The sequence below is a fragment of the Scaptodrosophila lebanonensis genome, unplaced genomic scaffold, assembly GCF_003285725.1.
Source record: "Scaptodrosophila lebanonensis strain 11010-0011.00,11010-0021.00 unplaced genomic scaffold, SlebRS2 tig00000024-arrow-pilon, whole genome shotgun sequence".
NCBI lineage: Eukaryota > Metazoa > Arthropoda > Insecta > Diptera > Drosophilidae > Scaptodrosophila > Scaptodrosophila lebanonensis.
Genome location: NW_022060538.1, coordinates 8,917,071 through 8,940,797, shown reverse-complemented (window position 1 = coordinate 8,940,797; position 23,727 = coordinate 8,917,071). Strand labels below are relative to the sequence as shown.

Below are 23,727 nucleotides of genomic sequence, written 5' to 3'. Positions count from 1 at the left end.
AGTTGCCAATTGGCAAACTTATGGAGAACAATTGGAGAGGAGAAGAAAAAAAGCAAAAGAAAATAAATCAGAGCCGCCGCTATTGTGACACGCTCTAATCTACAAGTGTTGGAGTGTGTGCTGTTATCTGATAAGCAGCAACAGCAGCAACAATGTAATACACACACATGCACAGACAAGCCACGCAATACAATCATGCACAGTGGGTTATGCAATCGTAGTAATCAAAATTGTTCGCTCCGATTGACGTAAGAGCGCAAGCGCCAAATATCGCACGGGTCCCACAGATACATATGTACGTACATACATACATACACACAATTATAGATATGTATGCATAGTAGTCCTTGTAAAGTGCGATAGAACTGAGTATTTAAGTTCTTTTGCAAATTGACAGCAAAAACAAAAAGCTCACAAAGCAATTGACGAGCTAGTGTGGTTGCCAATTTGCGGTCACTTGCAAATCTCGCATTGTGTGGCTCAATTGACGCCAGTTGGACGAACAGTAACAACAACAACAACCACACTCGAACAGCAGCTGAGAAGCTAAGCATACACACATACTACACACTACATGCGATTTGAAGAACGCTTTCCATTGTCACTTGATTAGATTTTTATTGGCATGTAATTGAATTAAAGCTACCGGCATAATCATTATTATTATTATTGTTATTAATTTGCTGGCACACTTTGATTCTAAGACAAGCGCAACAAATCAAACAATTCTGATAGGAATATTTTCTAGTATTTTCCAGTTTAAATTATTAACGCATTCCCAACTGATTGGCTTCTCTCTGGCATTCATTCCGATACGGGCTGAATGAAGTGGCCAACCACCTATTGTGACGATGACACACAGTATGAGAGAGCAAGTGCGCCAAATTTTATGCTCAAAGAAACGAAAAATAACCAAACAAGAAGTTTCCAGATAAGAAACAGCAGCCAATGAATAAACAAAATGCAAACTCACACTTGACCAGACAGCTTTTTAAGCATTGCTTCGAATTTCATGAGTTGTCCACACTAATTGCTTTATCTCCGAACTGGGAATGATAAAAAAAGCTAAACAAACAGCAAGTTATTTTGAGAGCAAAACAAACAAAGCGCACTGAAAATTGGGCGAACATCGGATTTATATCATTTATGATAAGGGTGCTCTTAAAACTTGAAAGTCCGTGAAAAATATGATAGGCATCTGTGTTTTAAGGTGTTTTTGTCAACAGCATTATTGGAAACCACCATTTTCAGAAAGTAATGGACAAGTTTTTAAAGATATGTTGACTTTAAGGAAAATTTAAAGCACAAATAGTCATAACTACAAAATTAAAGCGGCAACAAACTGCACACGTGATTGTTATTAAATATTTGTTTATAAAATATATGCATACATGAATCCATATATGTATGTATACTAATGTTCATATTTTGAGGTAAATAGAAAACTAGAGTAAGAAACAGCAGAAGATGTACAATTACCAAAAAAGCGAGTCCGTCTATCTGTATGAACGAATTAATCTCGTAAAATATTAGCATTTATAACCAAATTTGGTATTCCGATTATCTTAAGTCGAGAGAGAAAGGGCAAGTATTATCATTTATTTGCTATTTATTCAAATTTAAAATTTCGTAACTTCTACCTAGTCCAACTGGCTTAAAAGATTGATTTGAAATGTCTGTGTAAAATTGAGTAATGTTTTGCAGAAAAGTCTATGTATAGTATGACTTCATTTGAATTTGTTTTAAAATATTATAGAACGAGTTCTTATTTTTACTCTTAAACATAGCCAACCCTCGGAGGAAAGTAATTATTAGAACCCTTTCATCGTCAAGACTCTGTCTGTGGGATATAATGTTGCAGCGCTCACGTAGTTCATTTTCCACATTCTCTAGTTAGGAGCTGCCTGAAAGGACATGTACTTTGTTACTTTTTCTAAGAATTTCATTTAATTTTTTTCTCTTCTCAAATTTTTAGCTCATCAACAGCTTCATTATCGCTATGATTGGACGGCGTGACCACAAAAAATCATTATTATCCTAAACTCGGTAGTTGTCTTGATTTTTGCTGGGCTCTTTTAAATTGACTTAAATTGAAAGCGCATGACTCAGCATACGAAATAAAGAGGGCAAATGAGGGGATGGGGTCTGAGCAGCGGGGGTGCTGCGCACATAATTCAGCTCTATGCGGATTTTGTGCGTGAAAATCGTAAAATATGTGCGGCCTATAGAATCAAATAAACGGCAAGCACGCGCCACAGAGATATACTAGTTTGCATACTTTTAGGCAGACGAAAGCCGGCGGGTATACATACATACATACGTATACATGTAAAAAAAAAGTTATAGCAGGGTGAGCGGGTGTGTGTGTGTGTGCGAGTGCGTGCATGTGTGCCGTGCCGTGCCCAAGCCAAACCCTGAAATCAATAAAAATTTGTATATGAAATGTAATGGGAAAAGCTGCCTCACAAAGGACCAAAACACAATGTTGAGGAGAAGTTGTCTGTCATAATTAATTGGGAAGGCATATTGTAGTAGCATACATAATAGCCAACATGACAACAACAAACAGAAGAAAAAGAAGAAGAACAAGAAGGAATAGCACTCATTAACGTCTGTGCTGTAATTAAGTGCCTTCGTCAGCGCCGCCAAACGTCGCCGTTTCCATTGGAGGTTGAGGAACAAAAAGAACATTATTCAAAAGCAAAAGTACGAGTTGTAATAATCAGCGAGACGAAGGTGTGAGAGGGACGAATGGGAGACGGACAGTGTGGCGGGCTGAAAATTAATACAAGTACAAAAATGTACGGCGATTTATGTATAATTAGCAAAAGCACAAGCACACGACCACGACGCGCCCTAATGACACCAATTCCGGAAAAAAAAATGACAAGGGAAGGCGACAACCCAAAAATGAAGAGCAAATGATGGTAAAAAGGCGGAATACGTACATGGAAAAGAAGAAGCAGAGCAGCGCACACGAGCTGGTGCAGCCGACGACACGGAGGGTTGTTTCGCGCGCTTGACGACGACACGAGATTCCAATACAGAGAAACCGCAAGCTATGGAGAGGAGGCGGCCGAGGCTGAGAAATCTGTGCACGCGGTAAGTTGGAAGGGCAGTGGTTACGGATTGCATGCCAACAACAAAAACAACGTAGGGAAGCAGCAAACACACAGAAATGTTCCGGTTATGTAAGCCGAAAAATGGAATATTTCCAGTCCGTACACAAGAAAGCTTTGCTTTCCATGCAATTATTCCACACTCAAGTTATCAGCAAGCGAGAGAGTGCATAGAGCGGCTATGGTTAGAAATAGAAGCAGACAACAATTCGGCAATGCGCATGGTCGGGCTAAAGGTTAAACAGGAGAAGCAGCAATAAATAGAGGTGGCGGTCAAGCAAGCGCAACTCTTTAAAAAAATTAGCTAAAACTAAGTTCAAGAGAGCGGCTTGAAGAGAACATGCTGCACACCTGGGCATGTGCCACGCTTACAATATGCTGTTAAAATTTTAAGAGAGTCATCGTTGAGTTTTTAAGAGAGCTGCACTCTCGCATATCTAAGAAGTTGTACTTAGCTTGCGTTTTCATTTCGACTTAGACAACAACAACAACAACACTAAAACCAGCCAGCCAGGCCGAGTTTTTGGATCATGCAGCGCATTGTCAACGTCAACGAGCGAGCGCACAGGTAAAACGCTAGCAACAACAACAAGAACATCAGGTAAGCAACGTTTGCGGCGAGCTAAGCATCTCCAATAGGATTAGCTAATAAACGAGGCCTACGCCAATGTCCCCACCCAGTTAACTATCCCGTTCATGCACGTACAACACACACACAGAGAAACAGTGGCAGCAGCAGCAACAACAACAAAACTGAAAACAAATTAAAGTTTTGTGAGCGCGCCTTAGGGCGTCGCCGCCGACTAGCAATGCTAAAGTTGCTGCCAGCGTCGCTGTTGCTGACACAGCAATTGCTGTTGTTGTTGGCGCTGTTGCCGCTGCTGCTCCTCTTGGCGTAAATTAACAACAAAACAAACACACACGCACGTACACACATATGCACAAAATTAGTTTCGATTTTTCCACAGAAAAACGCCCGCGCTCGCCCATTGTTGTTGTACTTGCTGCTGCTGCTTTTGTTGTTGTTGGGTTTGCAGTCGCTGCCACACCAATAATAATGAAACTGAGCCGTCGTCGTCGACGAGACGTTTGCAATATTTGCACTTAACTTCTATAAACATTTATAAATGTATTCTGCTATTGTCACGTGTTAACAATTGTTTGCACTACATTTTGGCACTTAATTAGCTTAATTTCTTGAATTATTTGGCATTTATTTATTCGCTCACCTCGTAATCCGACCTTAACGCCATGTTAAACAAAACTCGACTGACGAAACTCGTTTGTGCGTCCCTCGTAGTAGTTCTTATAAGTTACACATTTCGAGCAGTAGCAGTAGCAGTAATTCCTAAGCCAGACAATCAAATTATGGGTTCAACAGTTCCGTACTAAGAGCAGTAAATATATATAAAATATTGCCACACTTATCGCTTTGATATATTCATAGAATTATTTAATTTATTTTTAAATAGCTAAGTGAATAAACTGCGGCTCAATACAAAAATGTACTGCAGCCCTGCAAACAAACTGTACACAGTTCTGGCAACGCTTTAAAGTGGCAACACTGTGAACTGCTTGAATGAGCCAACTAGCAGTTGTGGCGACACTGCTTATGCACTGCGTTTGGCGGCAAATTGAAACAATTTTATAGCAAAAGTAGAACTACTTTTGAATTACATTTTTGAAATATAATTATTTTATTTTATTTTCGATGAATTTAAGGAATAAATCATTTGCTCAAGTGTGTCGCCAAAAACTTTGACAACAATTTGAAAATGCCTTTCTATGTGGACAGTAAAAATAATGAAATAAAAGCTTACTTTCCTCTACCTTGAAACAAGCCTTCCTGTTGCGTGAGAATTGCAATGCAAATAAATATATTTCATTGCGTTGCATTTAAAGTTGTTGTTTCTTGTTTAAATATTTATTTATAGCTAGTCTTTGTGCTGATCATAAGCATCCGAAGTTAAGCATTTTTAACGCCTTCTCGGCTTTAAAATCTGAACGTTGCCCGCAAACACAAACACAAAGAAACGCTCACACACATTGTTGGCTCGCATGCAAACAACAAAAGGCCGGAAATTTTCAATTTTGTCGCATACTAACTAAAAAAAAAAACACTATAAAAAAAAGTCGAACAGAAAAATGTGTAAAAAATGCAGCAGAGCTAAACCGGCTACGCCTCTCTGCGCCAACAACACCCTGTCCGATCAGCTGTCGTCATTCACTCACGCTCTCACTTTCTCAATCACTCATTAAGTTAGTGTCGTTGTCAATTTGTCAAGCTTTATGGCTCTTTTGCAACGCTTGGCTCAGTTTTCGATTTCGTTTTTAGTTGCCTTTCGAACACCGAAGCCGAAAGTCGCGCCCATACGCCAAAAAGAAGGAAAACGATCCGATTTTTTTTTTCTGTTGTTGTCTGCCTCATAATCCAGTTAGCGCCCAACCAGCACCGTAAGTTGTTTCCTAAAAAGTGAAAAGCATTCTTTCATTGATAACTAAGCGGAGTGTAAAGCAGACTGGTTAGACTGGCCAATCAAAGTATCTTTACATGATATCTATTGAAATAATAAACAGCTTCGGGAATTGCTTGGAAAATACAATAAATGTGTGTGGAAATTATTTGAATGTCCAATCTCCCCTTAAACTCTTTCATCTCTAAAAAGATTGCTGCCAGTGCAGTAATTTTTCAAAACCCCCCCAATTCCTCTACCTTTAGTTGCCAGTCAAGCTAATTATCTATTGTTTGTGCATCAATTTACAGGAAAAACAATTTGTTATAGAAATCATGCAAAAATAATTATACAAGTAGAACTGTTGACCTCATTGCCGGTACTCTATACAGCGCTTTGATCTTTTAAAGACTCTCAATTTCTGATTCATTTTCTAAAAATATTCCGAACTACTCCAAAATATTGAAAATTGAAATTAAAGCCAAATTGAGACAAAAATTATTAATGAAACTATTAGTATAAAATAATTTCGCGAATTCTAATGAAATATATTTTATCACAACTACGGAATAATTCCTAAACAATTGATTATTGTTACTGAAATGATAAACGAGTTCTTAAAACTATACAAATACAAACTATACTGTCAATTATATTCTAAATTGTTATATTAAGTTTTATAATGTAATTGACAGTATTATTCTTGATATTCTGAATAAAAAAAAATATAAAATATTTGTCTTTAGTTAGAATATAGTCTGACTATTCTGCTTAATAGCTGCTATATTTTTTAAAATATAAAATAGTTTTCTGTTATAAAAACATTTATAGAAATACACCTAATTCTGTTAAAAGTCGTGTAAAAAAAAGTGTAAAAAAAGACATTGATCATGGGTTATTTTGAATCGTGCTAAATGGAATAAAGCCGTGCCACCATATACTTAAAATTAAAAAAAAAAATTAAAAAAAAGACCGTGTAAAAACAGAGTTAGGTGTAGAAATATTTATATATGTTTTCTAGATACCAGAGTGGGTTTTCAAATGCCAGGCATATTATTTATTATCAATCCGCATTATGATTCTAAAATTGAAGTATCAGAGCAGCCATATGCCCAATTGTTTGATTGTTTGACTGACTGACTTACTTAGTTTGCTTTCTGAATGTCTGTCTGACTCTTTGCTTTATTGTCGATTAGGCTGATATTGTTTCTAACTGTCCGATTTTTGTAGTCCAGATAACGCCCCACTATTTAATTGTCTCAGTCTCTGTGTCCAAAACTGACTGTCTGCCCGATTAGCCGATTAGACTGACTCTGATTGTCTAATATCCATTTGAAAAAGAAGAAACCAAACAAATAATTAGTACTCTTAGCTGTGGTGAAAGGTATTTAATTTCAAGCTTTCCCATATTTTAAAATCCTAATTATTTTATAACACTTTTTTTTTGAGTAACATGAAAAAACCTGTTTGCGAAAGTTTTAATTTGTGAACAAATAATGCACAGATGTAGTGTATAAATAATAAATAACACAAAAAAAATTCAAAAATTTTTGGATTTTAGGAACAGCATCGAAATCAAATCACGTTCTCTCCAATAAACATCATAGCTATCCAAATGCTGATTTGAGGAAGAGTCGCGTGCTGTTCGCAGTCGTCATAAAATCAAAAATGAACTTCCTACATCATGCTATTGTATACTATACTTGTATATAGTATAGTAATAAACCTGCTAGCTGGACAATGAAATCGCGTCAGTTTTGCTTAAACGGGTGAACTAATCGCCTAGGATCGTGGAATTTAAATGGCATGCCTCGAACAATTGCGACTTGCATATCAAATGGGAGCTGTGAGTTGGCAGTTTATTGTGGACTTCCACAATCTGTAGATAACTACTTTAAACTTTATGGCTACTCTTTCGAAATTGTATCTAGAATGCATTCCATTTCAACTACTCAGCTTTCACACTGCCTTCGCAATACACACACGGGCATGCCAATGTTCTCTTTATTTATTTATTTAATTACTTGAATGCGATCTGCATTTTAAGTACCAGAGTTGGCTTATTACAATACATCTACAAATAAAGCATTGGAACGTCTAAGTTGGGGAATTGCGAACTTTGTACGCAACTGGTGTTGTTTATTTGCAAAGTTCAGCGAACAAAATTGAATGCCTAAAAAATAATAATACATTTATGTTAATAAATATTAATTTGAATTCGGTAATAAAATTCAAATTCAGGTGAAAAGTCATTGCCTTGTGTTTGTGAAATGTTGTTTCTGCCACGTGTAGTATAATTTAATAATAATAATTAATTCTGTTTTAATGTCTAAGCTTTTTTCTCTCACTTTTCGAGCTGTGTTTCCACTTCTTATTTTAGTCTTTTGTGTTGTTTATCTGTCTTTCCTTTCTCTCCCCATTGATTTTTCCATTACGTATAAATAGTCGAATACATTTTATAGATCTTTGTTCCTGTTTGTGTTCTTTAATCCTTTGTTTGTTCTCTATTCAGTTGTTGATATATTCTCTGTTAAAAAGTTGAACTTTCTTTAAGTTTCATTTTATTGTCATCTTCCGGAGTTTTCGATCTACGTTCCTTTATGAATTGGTTCGGCATTAGAGTAGCTTTGGTTTTGTTTTTATTTATTTTTGTGCTTCAAGTTTAATGTGTAGTTCTGTTTTAAAATATTTGCTGAAATTTTATAAATTGTTTTCTTTTTAAAGTTTATTGCTTGTTTCATTACAGATCTGGGTTGCCAGCATACGATTCTATTAAATCAGATTTCAGTTCAATGTTTTCTCGACAGCTCCTTATTTTTAGTTTTAGTTTATTTTGAAATCGATTACCTTTTTCGGGTCTGTTCCCTAATGCCTAATGCCACCTAATTCTGTTTTTACACGGTCTTTTTTTACACAGTTTGACACACTTTCAAAATTGAAAATTTTATATACTATATGTATGGTTTCACGACATTATTCCATTTTGCACGATTTAAAATAACATATGATCTGGAACCAATCTACCGTGTAAAAACAGAATTATTTAATACTTTTACTTTTAGAATTGATTTTGTTGATTGGCTACCAATTTTGTTTCGCTGCCTAATCCTAATTATTAATTAAAGTTCTGATTAGTTTTTCCCAGGGACCGCAAATAATGATTATCTTGCTTTATTTAAGCCATCAAACCATTCGCTTATATTAACTTTTGAGAAAGATTTTAATATTTATTCAATTCCTCAAAATTTAATAATTAATTTTGAGTTTTACTTAACAACTTAACTAATAATCATTATCAATAATAATCATTTGTTATTATGAAATAATAAAATACTGTTTATTCCTTGAGGTTTTTTTCTTCTTTTTTTTGGATCAAAAATAAAACTCATGCTATAATTTTGCTTGAAAATATTTGTTTAAGGACACTTAAAATTTGAATCATAATTTTTGATTAAAAAATAAAACTTGAAGGATAATAATTATTATTTTATTAGTTTAATGCTCAAAAATAATGATAAGTGGAAAAGAAAAAATCTAAATTGAATAAATGAATAAATTAAAAAAATAATTATCATTTTGTAATTTGTATCCCCTGGTGCTTCCTCTTTTTTTATTACGTTTTATTTTACACCTCTTTTGAGCTTAATATCAACCGTTAAGCTTTATAGTGCATACCAGAACTGAGAGACCCTCTATTGAATAGTTGTATGCCTTAGACGGCTTTGGGGAAGTACTTGAGTAGTGTTGTTGACTTTACTGAACGCCATCAAAAGTGGTTGTACGATCATAGTGTGTGTATATACGGATATACTTGTATGTAAATATTGTGTATCTGGTCAAGAGCTAATAAATGCGCACATCTCTCAGATACTTGTATTTGCAAGTACGTAGCTAAGTAGCTAAGAAAACTGTTGAATGACTTGCACGCAATGCGCTAAATAAAGCGCGCATCCAGTTGGTGCGGATACAACTAATTAAAGAGGCAGCTCCAAAATTAATTAAAGTCCGTTTGAGCATTTAAACGCAAAATGAACAACTTGCCCCACAAATTGCAAGCAATACGCGTCAATTACGCGGAGCACGCCAACCAAAAAGTTCTACAGATCTGCCCGACGCGCTGTCTCTCCAAAGCCGTGTAAGGCCGGCGCTGGAAAGCACAAGACCTGCTCGTACCCGCCGGTCAATTGGGTGAGTCAGGCCAGATCGCCACTTCAACGGCCACTACCGACGAGTGCTACTATATGTATATATATGCGGCCGGCCGTGCGAGGCGGGCTCAGTCGCCTGCAGCAGCTTGGAGGCTTCGAAACATCGCTCGATTCGCAGTTCGTTTCAAAAGTATCTACACACTCGTATCTGATACGAGTGCAATAAATTTACGGACGCCGAATCAACGCAATTGTTGCTGATATTCTTTCTTCCTTACGAGTATAATCGCCTAAAATTGGTAAATTGTTCAATTAGAGTTAAGCCGCAGTCGACTCGTAAAGTGACGAGCAGACATGCAAAAAATGTGTCTAGAGTTATGGAAATGTGATGGCCTATAAAAACTATTATAGTAGTTGCCACTTGCTCAAAAGTTATGTGTTCAATAGCTTGTTTGTGTTTGTTTTGTAAACTGATCTTTAAAGGCACATCTTAAGTACTAAGCGTAAAATCTATCCGTGCTGTGAAATCTTTTAGCGACTACTTAGCTTATTTGTTAATTAAATAGTTAGCTACCGGTTTGATATGCGCTGCTATTTCCATATACGTGAAAATTAAAGACAAAGTTGAAAATTAAATTCACAAAAATACAGTTTAAGTACAACTTTTGGCAAAGAATTGCCAAATGTATAAAGACGTTGAAAGAAAAGCAGCAGCAACACTCATTAGTTTCACAGTTGAGTTACAGAAATCCTAGGGGGCTTCAATTACTTAAGATAACACCAAATACTGCTCATATACTAAATATTATTGTGAACTTTGCATGCTGATAATACTAAGGAAGCAACTGCTAAGAACCCTTTATTGATATCCTCCTAATATCACCCCTTCATACCTCTCTTCATATCAAATCGAATCGAATCAAATAACAGCTTTGATAAACTTTCAAATTATTTTTTTTTAGGAGCTGTGTGAAAACATTATTTAGTATTTATTTTTATCATCTAAAATCTCTAAAAACTCTAATCTGGTGAAATAATTTCTGCTATTTAATTAAACTACACCTAATTATGTTTTTACAAGGTTTTTTTTTACCCGGCTTTAATGTTACACGGTTTTGATTTAACACAGTTTAAACATTAAAAATTTTATTCCATTTACCAACCAATATACCGTGGAAAAACAGAATTAGGTGTACACAAGAATGCTGTCCATTAGACGATCAAAAAATTACATTTCAATGTCGATGCTGCTAGGTGTATGCAATTTTTTTTTAGTTTGTCTAAAAACATTATATTATATGAATTATATAACAAATATCTGTCCCCTCTAGGAATCCATTGAAATTATAATACTAGGTGCTATATTTATATCAACTCTCCACTCTTCTTCTTGCTGGCTTTTTCTTGTTTTCTCACACTGAGTCGAACTTAGCGACAATTCCTATCTAAGCAACCTGCAGCATGTTTCCGCAACAAGCGACTGTTTTCAAAAGTGCCCGTAAACATGTGTCTAAGCAGTTTGCAACATGCTTCCGCATCAAGCAATTGTTTTCATGTGTAGATATGTATCTAAACAGTCTACAGCATGTTTCAGCAACACTGGGGCAGAGCATCTTGACGGATAATAAAAATTTTGTTTAACGTTTGAGCTAAACAAATTCTCAAATTTTAGGAAAATACGTATGATTTAATTTAAATGTACCTTTAGCATGGGTCTGCCACGCTTTCTTCTGCCTATACATGTGGCGATGAGACTTCGTGTTTATAAGGTAAACAAATTAAAATGATGTATAAAATTAAACGAAATTCAAGAGAAAACGGAAAAATAGTTCAGAAGCTACAAATATTTATCTTAGGGGTTTGCTATTTTGATATTATTTTGAGAAATATTGCGCTTTTTCAATCAAGAGTTTGCTTTTTTCTAATACTATTTATAAATGAGAAAATGTGAGCATTTCTTTAACATTTCTCTAATTCTTCTCTACCTTTTCTCAACTTTTTCTCTAACATTTCATTTTCTAGTCGAGATGCTTACAAAATATTCGCATCAAATTCACAAAAAAAAGGTGCAGAAAAGCGTTAAAACATCAGTAATTCATTGTTTTTCATTTTTCAAATTTATTATCTGCAATATTTTAAATAAATTAAGAGATTTCTTTAAACTCTGCACCCATTTTAAATTGTTTATTAATACAAGTATTATAATTATTCCTCAGTCAGCAACTCTGTCTTCTTCCCTACATCGTAATTTGTAGTTTTTTCATCATACTCTGTTACAACAGCACTTAAATAATTTGAAAGCAAACATTTCTCATTTGTATTACCTCAAGCACTTGAGTAATTGTTGGAAGGAACTATTTGAACTTAACACCCTATCTGCTGTCTACTTGTAAAAACTAACTGCGAGATAGTTTTTACGTTTGCACTTATACTGATGCGCATGGCAATCGTTGCCATTTTATTGTTCATTTAATGGCATATTGCCAGTTTTTAATTTATTGTTGTTGCGTGCCAATTTCAAGTCAAGGTCGATCTTTCGTCTCAAGCGCCATCGCCGAACCGGTTTGTCTGTTCATATTTTTGAAATTAAATTACGTACGAACCGTTTGTGTGTTTAATAACGAATAGTTGAGGCTGTAAGACACTATCCTACAAGACAATGGGAAGTGAGAAATTGAAAATAAGTTTCTGGCAATTCATATCTATATAATAGCAACTACAATACCTTTTGTTCTAAAGTGTATGTTGAAAGATGAGATGAGAATTATCCATGTGGGCTGAAAATACAATTTTCTTAGACTAAGAATTGCATTTTCTTACAAAAAAAACTTGTACAAAATTGAATAGAGATGAAAATAACGTTGCGTTCAGACATGCACTTGTATAATAATAATTAATAATAATAATAATAATTTGTCCTTCAAAACACTTTATTTAGGTTTACTTTTCAAAGACCAAATAACGTGTAAACATTTTGTTTTTGAAAAGTGAATCTGAATAAATTTTTTTGATGAAATAATGGTATTGTTTTATAGCTACTCATGACTTGCTTGTGAATTTCAAACAAATTTCGTGTGCAAATAATTTGCTTGTCTGACCACAGCTTCAGAAAAAAAATATTCAGCCCTTTTTATTTAAAATTTGTTATTTTTTATTTTTTTATTTTTATTTTTTAACAAAAATGTAGACTTCTCTGAGTAGCAGAGTAAAAGCTGGGCATCTAAAATAATGAAAAAAGTTCCCTTTCATAGGAAAATTCAGACCCCAAAAGGGTGAAAGTGCGCTTCAAGAAAAAACACAAATGAAATTGCATTCGTTTTTTATTTTTCTAAATGTTTGAGGCCTAATTTATTAGTTTTCTTTCAGCTATCAATGAGAATATAAAAGTGTCCGAATCGAAAAGTCTGTAAATATACATAGACTTCTGACTTTGATAAAAATTGTGAAACATCATTATTATTAAATACATAAAGAATTATGATTTATTAATGGATATCAATATATTGATATTACAATACTAATTTATTTATGAATAGTGGATTTGTGGTACGACTTGTTAGTCAGTTTAGAGTTAAGATTCCAGAGTTTTGCATCACGAAAGTCAAAGTATAAAAGTTAAAAGGTACTAGTGTACCTGCTTTATAGACTCATATAATTAGCGCCTTAAGCAAACTGTCTCTAATAGCGTTCTCATAATACTTATCTTTATTGCCCGCAGCTGAAATGAAGCCCAGCTCTGGTTTTCTGTTAATTTGCGCCGCTCTGCTTAGCGGTGGCTCAACAGCCACCGAGGTCAAGCAATGTCCCAATTGTAAGTAGGTGGATATATATCGGATATATTAGCGAATGCCAATTAACAGGGTGTTTTGTGTTTCCACAGCCAAAGCGCGCGCCCTCTCCTCCAACGAGGTGACCATCTCCAATTGTCCGAAGAGCAGATGCATACTGAAGCGGAACACGGAGGCGAGCATTGAGATGAAAATCAAGCCAGATCGGGACTTCAAAGAGCTTAGCTCGGACATACAGGGAATTATACTCGACGTGCCGCTGCCCTTCCCCGGCTACTATGGTACTAGTGCCTGTCCGCACATTTACGATGCGGCTGGCGAGAAGCATGTGGGCTGCCCCTTGAAGGCTGGCGAGACATATACGTATAGGAATAGCTTCAAAATATTGCCAGTGTATCCTACAGTTAGTCTGGAGATTCATTGGGGCTTGGGCGATAAGCAGGGCGATGCGGCCTGCTTCCAAATACCCGCCAAGATCAAGGCCTAAATGTGACGTTCTTTCTATAATTTAAATAAGTTTCTCTCTCTCTCAAGCTAATGGTTTTTAATATGTAAGTTTTATTTGTTAATAATAAATACTGTTATGCTTAAGCGAAATATTAATTCTGAGGGAAGGGGGGCTAACATTGCGACATCCAGCCCTTGCCGCAATGTTTTTACCCAACAAAGTGCAGAACGGGGAGAGTGTGGCGAGTTTTCGAAGAGCGGCGCTTAAAAATTGTAATATTAATTATAATGTTAATTACAATAATAATAATAATAATAAACAACAACATGCTTATAATTTAGTGTTACATTTAATTTGCTCTTTTATACAATATATTTATATGTATATAAATAGTAATGTTGCTTGGTTGGCGCTCTTCTCTATAGCTGTTGTTGTGGTTGCTGAATAAATATCGTTTTATTTGTTGTAATTAAGCTTTATGCATAATTTAGACTTTCAAATTCGTGTCGTCGGGTTCACTTTTTCAATTCGTAGATGTCGCTGAGGGGAACTGCATGTTGTGGTGGTTGTTGCTGCTGCTGTTGCTGTTGTTGTTGTTGCTGCAACAGCAATGCCTGCCGCAAGTTGGCGCGCCGCTTCGCAAACTCGTAGGCGCTGTTGCTGCTCAAGATCGGCGACAACTTGCGCCAACTTTCCGCCGAGCTGTCAAACATCTCATCACGATGACCATGCTGCATGTGTTGTTGTTGTTGTTGCTGCTGCTGCTGTTGCAACTGCAATTGCTTGAATTTGTAGCGACGTTGCTGCAACAGTTGCCCCAATTTATCATCCGCAAGCCGAGCACTGGCATCAATACTGGATAGAGCAACGGGAGCAGTCAAGGCATCATTATCTTCAGTATCCTCATCGTCTTCGGGGTTATCGTTGTTGCTGGTAAGGAGTTCGGCAATGTTGTCAGAGTAAGGGGGCGCTAGCTAAAAGCAAAAAAAAACACAATGAGTTCAATTTACAATTTATTTATTCATTTATTGGTAATTAGTTCCTAGTGCAACAAATAGAGTTCCTTATATGTTAAAGCACAAGTCATTCTATCAACTGAGTCATTAAGCCGCATTCTACATATATTAGTTAAGATTTATTTATCGATTATTGATTAAAAATTGGAAGAAAGAATTTTAAATATCAGTTTTTATTTCCCTTAAAAATTTGAAATACTAAAATATTTATTCGCTACAAGTTCGTTACAAATTTTAAATGAATATTCTCATACTCATACTGATTCCGTAAATGTTTTTTTAAATTACATCGAAATTACATCGCTTCTAATATTTTTTATGTTCTTGGTAATTCGTTCGTTATCTATCTTTCAATTTATTTAAAACACTAATAGGTAATTGGTGTTTCAGGTTGGAACTAATAGAGAACTTACTATTATGCCAATTATTTTAATGCAAAATATCACTCTACTTTAAACAACTTTGGGTGGAATCGTGTATTTTAATTTAAGCACAAAGAGTAGGATAATATTTGTAGAATAATAGGGTGTTATACTACTTATATACGATTTATTTGAATAAGACAAGAAAGTCGAGCTAACATTACTTTCTCATTTCTTATTCACTTCGACATTTTTTCTGTGCTGTTTATTTATGAAATATCGCTTTGATATAAGTAGGTATGTATGTATGTATGCATATGTTGATTATTATTTTTCGTTTAGTTCTATCAATAATCATTAAAAAAATGACACTTGAGCTGCTTAGGATGAATTCTTTATCAGGAAGTGAACCTGCCGTATTATAATATTTAGAGCAAGCTTTTACCTGTTTATGCGTCTCGCCATTAGCCAAAGATGAGCTGGCCTTTATGCCCGACCGTTTGCCATGAGCTGCAAGCAAATTTAATGTCGCAAGTGATTAGAAAATCTAGGGAAATTAGCCGCAGTCGCCGCTTACTTACCACCCCAGCAGGAATGGCCGTATTCCAAGCAGGAGCCTGAAAGTATGCAACAGTTTGTTCGCTGTTAATATAAATCATAATAAAAAAGTCTTGGAAGGCGGCAACCTGTGGAGCCAAAGACCTTACATACATAGCTCTAAGCCTTACACAATTTATGGGCAAATGAGTAGACACAGTGGCATCAGCATTGATCAGAGCGGGTTCTTGCAACAAGCACAACAATATGAAAGGGGCAAAAACTTTAAGGAAGTTTAAGAAAGTGGCAAACATCTTCATCCTCACACACTGGCAGAACTTTTATGCTCCGGTAATGCTATTGCGAGTCGCGACCTATGATAAATGTAGCCATTAGACTCACAAGCCATGTTGCAAGGTAATAAGAAGCCAGGCATGATGCCACACATGTGTGCGAGTGTGAATAATGTGCGGAAAGTAGCACTCAGCAACTAGCTGTTGACTGAAAAGTGAAAAGCGAAAAGTGCGTCCCACGCGCTCTCACTCACATTGAGAGACATGTGCACAAAGCACGACAAAAATAATAATATACTCGTACACTCAAGGTGCAAGGCTGCATTGTATGACCGAAACTAATCAGACAAATGGCCCAGATCGTAACATTCCACACAAAAGGCTTTCCATCAGATGTCGCTTCTTCATTTTGTGTGAAAGTGTGCATGTGTGAGAGGAGAGTGTGTGTTATAACTGGGGACATGACATTTCCATTTACGCAAGCTCTATCCAAGCAACAGCTTCATAAAAAAGTAACCAAACAAATTGTGACGCAGGTGCTGGCCTGCATTCATTGCCGGCCCACTCATTTGTATAACCGTTTGCATAAGCTTAAATTGGCCATTGAATAGAAGGTATATATAGTATGGTTAGATAGACATAGACACAGACATAGAGCCCTCTCTCATGTGGATGGGGAACAGGAGGGAGTAGGAGGTGGGCGGCGATTGCCTGTTGCTACCGCCACTCATTGTTGAGCCCACATATATCAAACGTGTAATCATTTGTCAATTACTTAAGTCGCGGATTAATTGCGGTCGGTCGGGCACTTGTTGACAGGCGTTCAGGCCATCGAAAGAATGGTTGACAGAGCGATAGCGATAGCGCTGTCTGTCTGGCAAGGACTCTGAGGCGCCACATTGTCGAGGGGGCTGTCATTAAAAAGAAATGTGTACAGTGCAGCCTTTAAGCGCTTAATTAACGTGGCCATTGTTTTAATGACCCAAACGAGTGCATTTATTTGGTCAGTTGCGAAACCTCAGGTTTTGCGTTGGCCGTCAGCATAATGGCGTTTTTATTGCTCTTCAAAAGTCGCCAAGTGTTACGCAATTAAGCACTTTTTGTCTATCAGTGTTACATAAAGAATGAAAATGAAAAAAACAAAAAACATCTACTCACAGGTGAGATTTATTGCCGGCAATTAGATTTGAACCCTTAGCTAGATCCATAGATCACCATTTGGAGTCGGGGAATTACAAAATGTAAATTACATTTAAAGTTTAAACGCAATTATCGCAATTGCTATAAGAATGCTATTTAATTAATATAGAATAGACCTACTGACTAACATTAAATTAAAAGAGGTATGAATAAAAACGGATTTTTAAGATTTAAAACTTAATGTGATTTTGTTATTTTCATTTTTACAATACTATGAAAGGTAAATAAAAAAATATGCTACAAAACTGTGCTTCCACTTTTAAGCGTAGAAAGCTTTGATTAACTGAAATGAAAATTAACATTTTATAACAATTTTATAAGTAATCTGAATTAAACAAGGAACAATTTTGTTTAAGGTTTAATTTAAGATCATATATTTTCGGTAGATTTAAATAAATTATTTTTATTAAAATATCATCATAAATAAGTTAAAGGAACAGAAAATACACACAAATGCGCTTTAGTTTTTAAATCGTCTTATTGAAGAGGTCAAGTCGTTGTACATGAAAATTTGTGTAGGTCACAAGTCATAGTTTTGTTTGCTGCATTTCAGCCTTTTGAATTTAAATTCATTTTTATTTTTATTTTGGAGAAGATATTCCAATAGAGATAAAAAAACTTAACTCAATCTGTTCAAATTGGCGAACCCTTTAATACTTTATTCCAATGAAAGTAAGGGAATAAATAAAATAAAGCCTCAGTAAGATATCACAAATTTAAATAAATGCTATCATTGTAAACCAAATCAATAAAGAAGGTGACACATTTTATAAAATGAAAATTGTAAAAGAAAAAGTAAAATTGTAAAAGTAAACGATTTTCTTAGTCTGTCTATATTTTTACTCAAAAAGGCCTCACCTGTAAAAATATTAACGTAACCCTTAACTAAATATCAAAAGACTGATTTGAAATCAAATGTAACGAAAAGGAAACAACAAGGTTTGTATATACGATCTTCAGCATATTTTTTGGCACCATTACTAATACATACTAACAATGATATTTTAGGAACGTTAAACAAACTATTGTTAATAATTGTCAGCTGTGTAAAAACATTCTTTGTGATAAGATTATTAGATATTTTCGAAAAATAAAATCAAATTTTTATAAACGTGACCTGAACCGTCTAACCGTCTTTAAACAGCATTTTAAAAACCAAGACATTCAGTTAAAGAAGAGTCTACAGAAAAGCTACCATTTTCTGTTTATTCAACAAACATGAAACCAACCTAATGTTTTCATTCTACAAGTACATGTACAAAAATTATGAGACATGTTCATAGTTATGTCGATTAATGATTGATTAAATTGATTATTTATATTCAGATGTGCTGTAATCGGGAAAGCAACAAGAGCTCTTTTAGTATGGATTGTTTTTGAATCAATTTATCTTATCTTATCTATTAACATCAAATATTTGCTGCAGCTTGGAATATGTGTAGATAAGTATTTCGTGTAGAATGTAGAATTAACCAAGCTAATTGGAAGCAATTAGTGAAACACCTAAAGAGTAGATAAGAAGACAGCTATATACGTAATACTAATTTATTTGCTCATCATTTTGAAACTGGTATTCTATTTCAAAGAAAATATAAAGACCTTTTGTTAATTCAAGGAGTTTATAATTTAAAAGCCCAATTTAGCCTCCAAAATAACTTTGATCTGGCTATTCCTGCAGTTACCTGAACCTAACCCAATGGTTTGTTTTAGTTTGCCTTTTACGTACATTTGTGCGCTCGCTTGTATTTATATCTGCCTTTTTATCAAACTGTTGTTGCCAATATATTAGAATTGTTTATGAATGTGTGGTTTGGCCCCTAAATTGTCGTCTCGCCTATTTGCGCCATGAACTTAGGCGGTGCACGCCTATCTCCAGGGATATAACAGTCAGTACCCTCGACCACCCACAACTGCAATGTTCGAGAGCTGCCTGCAGGTGCACAGCTTGAGCCGTTCACACGATTTTTTGTATTACTACAGATGTTGGTTGGCTCCTAGCTGGGTTCGTTGTTATTTGGCACGCAGTTCGGATTACAAGTAATTTACGACAGCAATTAAAACTGTCGAGGCATTTGTGGGCATTTGATCGCTGTCAGACGTAACGGACTTGTAAAAGGGTGACTAAGGCCAAAGGGTGACAGGAAAATGTGCATAAAATGTGATAGTAGGTATTACAAACTGTAATATTAATTATAATAAGGTAGTTGGCATTTTTATTGCCCACATATACGTGTATGTATACACATGTTTGTGGCTCAGGTATGTTGAGGCGGCTTGCTTTCAACTAATGCCGCCATCCAAACAACTGGAGCACCAATTCCCAGAAAAATTTGGTTCCGAAACTATGACGCACACGGAAATGAGTGCGGAGTGCTACAAATACTACAAGTATATACAAATCGGATCTTTGAAAAACTATGCAATTCTCCAAAACAAGCTCATATTCAGGAGCACCAAAAAGTATGCTACAATTTTATGTCGCTACAAAAATTCTCTTCGAAAATAAAATGCAAATATGCTCTTAATTTAAATCGACTTATATTTAATATTAAATGGCAATTTATCAACAAATTATTACCTTCGACAAGCGCAAAGAGCACCACAAATAGCATAATAGTCCAACTGCATTTTATGTACCACATGTTTCAAAAATGGCCTTTCAATTTTCACCAAAGAACTGAGCACAATGAAGACCAAAATATGTTTTTGCGCAAGCTTTTGAGATGGATTTTTGTATTAAATGATTTTTGCCAATCTTTAAAAATTTTCAATTTGCACTCTTTTTTTATCAACGTGTCCAGAATGTTTCACTTAACGCGTGTCCAAACACTTTTTCGAATTGCCACCAAAATGTGGTCGACCAACGGCTTTTATAGCTGGAGAAGCTAGGCAAGAAGCAGCAGCAGCAGCATTTACCGTACAGCCTTCGTACGAGATAACGGCAACCAATGCGGAACACGAAGCGTATGGCATGCAAACGAAGAACGAAACGATGGCGTCAACGCACGAAGCGACCACCGCCAATGAGCGTAGAGAGAGGGTCAGTGTAAAAAAAAAAAACGCAATTGAAAAAAATGTAAGCAACTAGCTAACGGGAGAATGGGAGCGGAAGTGAAAGAAAATCGCATGGGGAGTGAGTCAGAAGGTGGAAAAGTTATGAGCACTGCGAAATTGATGACGAGTTAACTTGTTGCTGCAACGTCAGCAAAGGAGTTGGCAGCAACGACTGGCATGAAAATCACGCGTGTGGGCGCACAGAAACACACTCACACACAAGCACACACACACACACATACATATAGACAAAGCTGCAGCTTAGCGCGACTTCATTTTGTATGCAGCCAGCTGACGTCCGTGCCAGTTGCTCCACGCTTCTCAATTCTTGGCACCTTTTTTGCTCCGTTTGTGAGCAGCTTTCGAACTCTATTTTTGTTTTGAGTTTTAATTAGAAGTAGCCTGCCATGTCTTCGTAAACAAAATGAAAAGGTGGACCGTAATTGTAGAATTTTTTATGAAAACTATACCGCAAAATAAACTTGCCATTAACATTTTCAAAACGCTTTCAAAAATGGATCAACAAATGTTAAAAAGAGAAACATGTAGAAATTGTAGAATGCTTTTCCAAATAAATACATATATAGTAAATAAAAATATGATTTTTTAATCTGGACTTTAAAAATTGTGTAGTTTATAGCACTTCCTGTTTTGTTTCAAAACTAAATAAATATATTAGTAAACAGTTTTGGCTGAAGCTAAGATTAATGCATTTTAACTGATTTCTTAAATTTGATTAACGATACTGAATAGGTTTTTAAAATTTCTATTTCATTTTCTTCAGTTAAAATATGTGTAAGTAATGGAATTTCTGCAGCCGAAACATTAAGAGTATTGCCTAATGCTTTTGATAAACAAAAGCAAATGAATTGTATTAAATGTTCAAGGAGGGTCGAGAAAGCGCTGAAGACAAACCCAGATAATCTAGAACATCAACTGATTAAGAAAATCAAAGGATTGATGCTTCGAAACTATCGATTGACAACTAGAGACATTGCTGATACTTGTTGAACTTGTTTCTGACTTTGGACGAAATACTTATAATAATGACAACAACAACTTGTTTCTTAATAAATGTGGATAAATATATAAATGTGTAATATGTTTAGAATAAATAATTATCCATTTCTTTGTGACAATACATTTCAGTTTTTTTTAAAGTGAAACAAGTGGTGCTGTTGTCATCAAGACGTCGTTTATAGTTTTTAAAAGTCTTTCATTTAGTTTTACGGTCTTCTTCGTGTAAAAAGTAATTTTTAATTTTCTGCAAACCTCCTTTATATTTGAAAATTCATTAACAAATGGCTCAAAAGCAGTCAAAATTAATCGAACTTTTCACAAACTATAATATAGTATAATTACAATTGGTAAATATTACAATTAGTAAATAGCAGAATTGCTGTTTTAAAAAAATGTGACAATCACCGAAACCTAAAAGGTAGTTAGTTTATGTTTAAAGTTTGGCGATGAATTTCTTAGTGTTATTATTTAAATATTAAAGAAAAAGAAAGAATACATGAAAGAGCTGGTATGCATTAATTGTTGTTCCTTTTAAATTTCAAAAATAAAAAGCGTTTATTAACAAAAAAGAAAGCTAAGAACTCCAAGAAAAATTCCTAGAGGGGAGGCAATTAAAACCAGCTCTTTCTTTTCCCCATCGTATTCTTAATTTCAATCTAAAATAGAAGCATTTGTGTTATTTATCACATTTCTGTCGAATTTTCTTGAACAATAAAACGTTTTACCACCAACTATTCACTTGGCTTGGTTCAAATAAAAAACATAGAAAATGTAATGCTCTTGAAAGAAAAAACGCATCTGAACATTTATTAAACGTAGGCTTACAAGCTAATAGTATTTTCGAGTGTGTAGTTTGTGTTCATGGGACATCATCATTTATGCCTGTCTGTTGTAGCTGATTGTACATATACGTGTTTGTCGTGTCAAATAATCGGCTACCAAATGAAACATTTCATTATAATCATTTAGATTCGAACGCAATTCGCTTCAAGTATGTGTAGTATGTGCGTATGTGTGTTTGTTGATTATACGACCCGTAACAAACAAAATGTGGTTTCTTAAGCTGCAGAAGGTTACACAATTTGGGTTCTGAAGCTGCAGAAAATCAACTTCTTCAATTACTACTCCAGCTTGGCCAAGATGTCGGTTTCCCGGAACAGCACGTACTCGCGCTTGTCGTCCATGTCGACCTTGGTGCCACCATACTTGGGTAAGAGCACACGATCACCCTCCTTGACGGCGACGGGCAGATGCCCAGAGCCAACCGGATTGCGTGCTCCCGGTCCGACGGCAACGACCACGCCCTGCATCTCCTTGGGCACCGAGTCCTCGGGCAATAGAATCCCCCCAGCGGTGGTAGTCTTCACCTCTGCACGCTGTATTAGGATGCGGTCCAGCATCGGAATCACCTTCTTAATAGCGCTGGCCATTTCCCGGTCGCTTCAGTATACCTGCAAAGAAAAAAGAAAAAAGAATAAAATAATTAGGGAATTAATTTAATGCTTACCTTTGTGAAAAAATGTATTTCCAAGTTTTTTTTTATTATTTTTATATTTTTTTCAGCTCGACAACCGTTCCGTTGGCTTTCCAGCTGTAGACTAACTGAGCTCTGTAGCACAAATTAATAAAGTCATGTAAATAAAAATCAGTGCATACTTGATTTGAATTTTACAAAACTATTTTGAGTGAATTTGAAGTGCTGTATAAACGAAGTTAATAACGATTTTAAATTCCCTGTACACGATGAACATTTTAGTTTTTAAAAAGTTAAGAATTTGCTATAATTGTTACTGTTATTATTATGGTATTATCAGTGTTGGGTCGTCCAGCAATCCTGCCTTAGATTGCAAATACCTTTTGGCTCGGCAAAGTTTAATGAATAGTTTGAGCCTTTATTGCCTGAGATTTTTCCTTAAAATTTGACCCGAACTAATTCTCTTGATTGGTGAATTTGGTGACATCAAAAATTTGATAAAATGTGTGTCACTTTTAAGAAATGGAACCACGGTTAATAGAGGTATAAAATAAATCAACATCCTGGTTAACAGAAGTCTGGATTATCGGCGTTCTTCTGAAATTGATTTCTTGACTTTATTTAAGCTACATGTTAGTCCAATGAATGAAATATAACGAATTTAACTTGCGGTTTAAAAAAAAAGAGATATTTTAAACTTATATTAAAATACATACTAAAGTTTTGTATATGATCTAAAAGCTTAATTCTATATCTAAAATTGTATTTTTTTTATAAATATAAAATTTTAATTATACTGCTATTATTTACAGTAG

The 23,727-nt window shown here is 35.3% G+C and overlaps 3 protein-coding genes across 4 annotated transcripts; 1 reads left to right on the top strand and 2 right to left on the bottom strand.

Moving 5' to 3' along the window:
- Positions 1-5,464: 5,464 nt before the first annotated feature.
- LOC115620712 (ecdysteroid-regulated 16 kDa protein) lies at positions 5,465-14,105 on the top strand. Of its 2 annotated transcripts, none has more exons than XM_030514088.1 (3): positions 5,465-5,573; positions 13,439-13,531; positions 13,601-14,105. In XM_030514088.1, the coding sequence occupies exons 2-3, from the start codon at positions 13,444-13,446 to the stop codon at positions 13,993-13,995; spliced, it is 483 nt and encodes a 160-aa protein (XP_030369948.1). In that variant the 5' UTR covers positions 5,465-5,573; positions 13,439-13,443; the 3' UTR covers positions 13,996-14,105. The 2 variants fall into 2 exon arrangements, with proteins under 2 accessions (XP_030369948.1, XP_030369947.1); XM_030514087.1 differs by lacking the exon at positions 5,465-5,573 and adding an exon at positions 9,867-10,019.
- A 286-nt stretch (positions 14,106-14,391) lies between these two features.
- On the bottom strand, positions 14,392-20,038 carry LOC115620711 (neuropeptide CCHamide-1). The gene is made up of 4 exons (XM_030514086.1): positions 19,943-20,038; positions 15,916-15,951; positions 15,780-15,844; positions 14,392-14,930 (listed from the first exon to the last, which is right to left on the bottom strand). Exons 1-4 carry the CDS (start codon positions 20,004-20,006, stop codon positions 14,472-14,474), a joined length of 624 nt encoding a protein of 207 aa, XP_030369946.1. The 5' UTR covers positions 20,007-20,038; the 3' UTR covers positions 14,392-14,471.
- A 2,170-nt stretch (positions 20,039-22,208) lies between these two features.
- Positions 22,209-23,080, bottom strand: LOC115621378 (10 kDa heat shock protein, mitochondrial). The gene is made up of 2 exons (XM_030515007.1): positions 22,946-23,080; positions 22,209-22,889 (listed from the first exon to the last, which is right to left on the bottom strand). The coding sequence occupies exon 2, from the start codon at positions 22,866-22,868 to the stop codon at positions 22,560-22,562; it is 309 nt and encodes a 102-aa protein (XP_030370867.1). The 5' UTR covers positions 22,869-22,889; positions 22,946-23,080; the 3' UTR covers positions 22,209-22,559.
- Between the last annotated feature and the right edge of the window lie 647 nt (positions 23,081-23,727).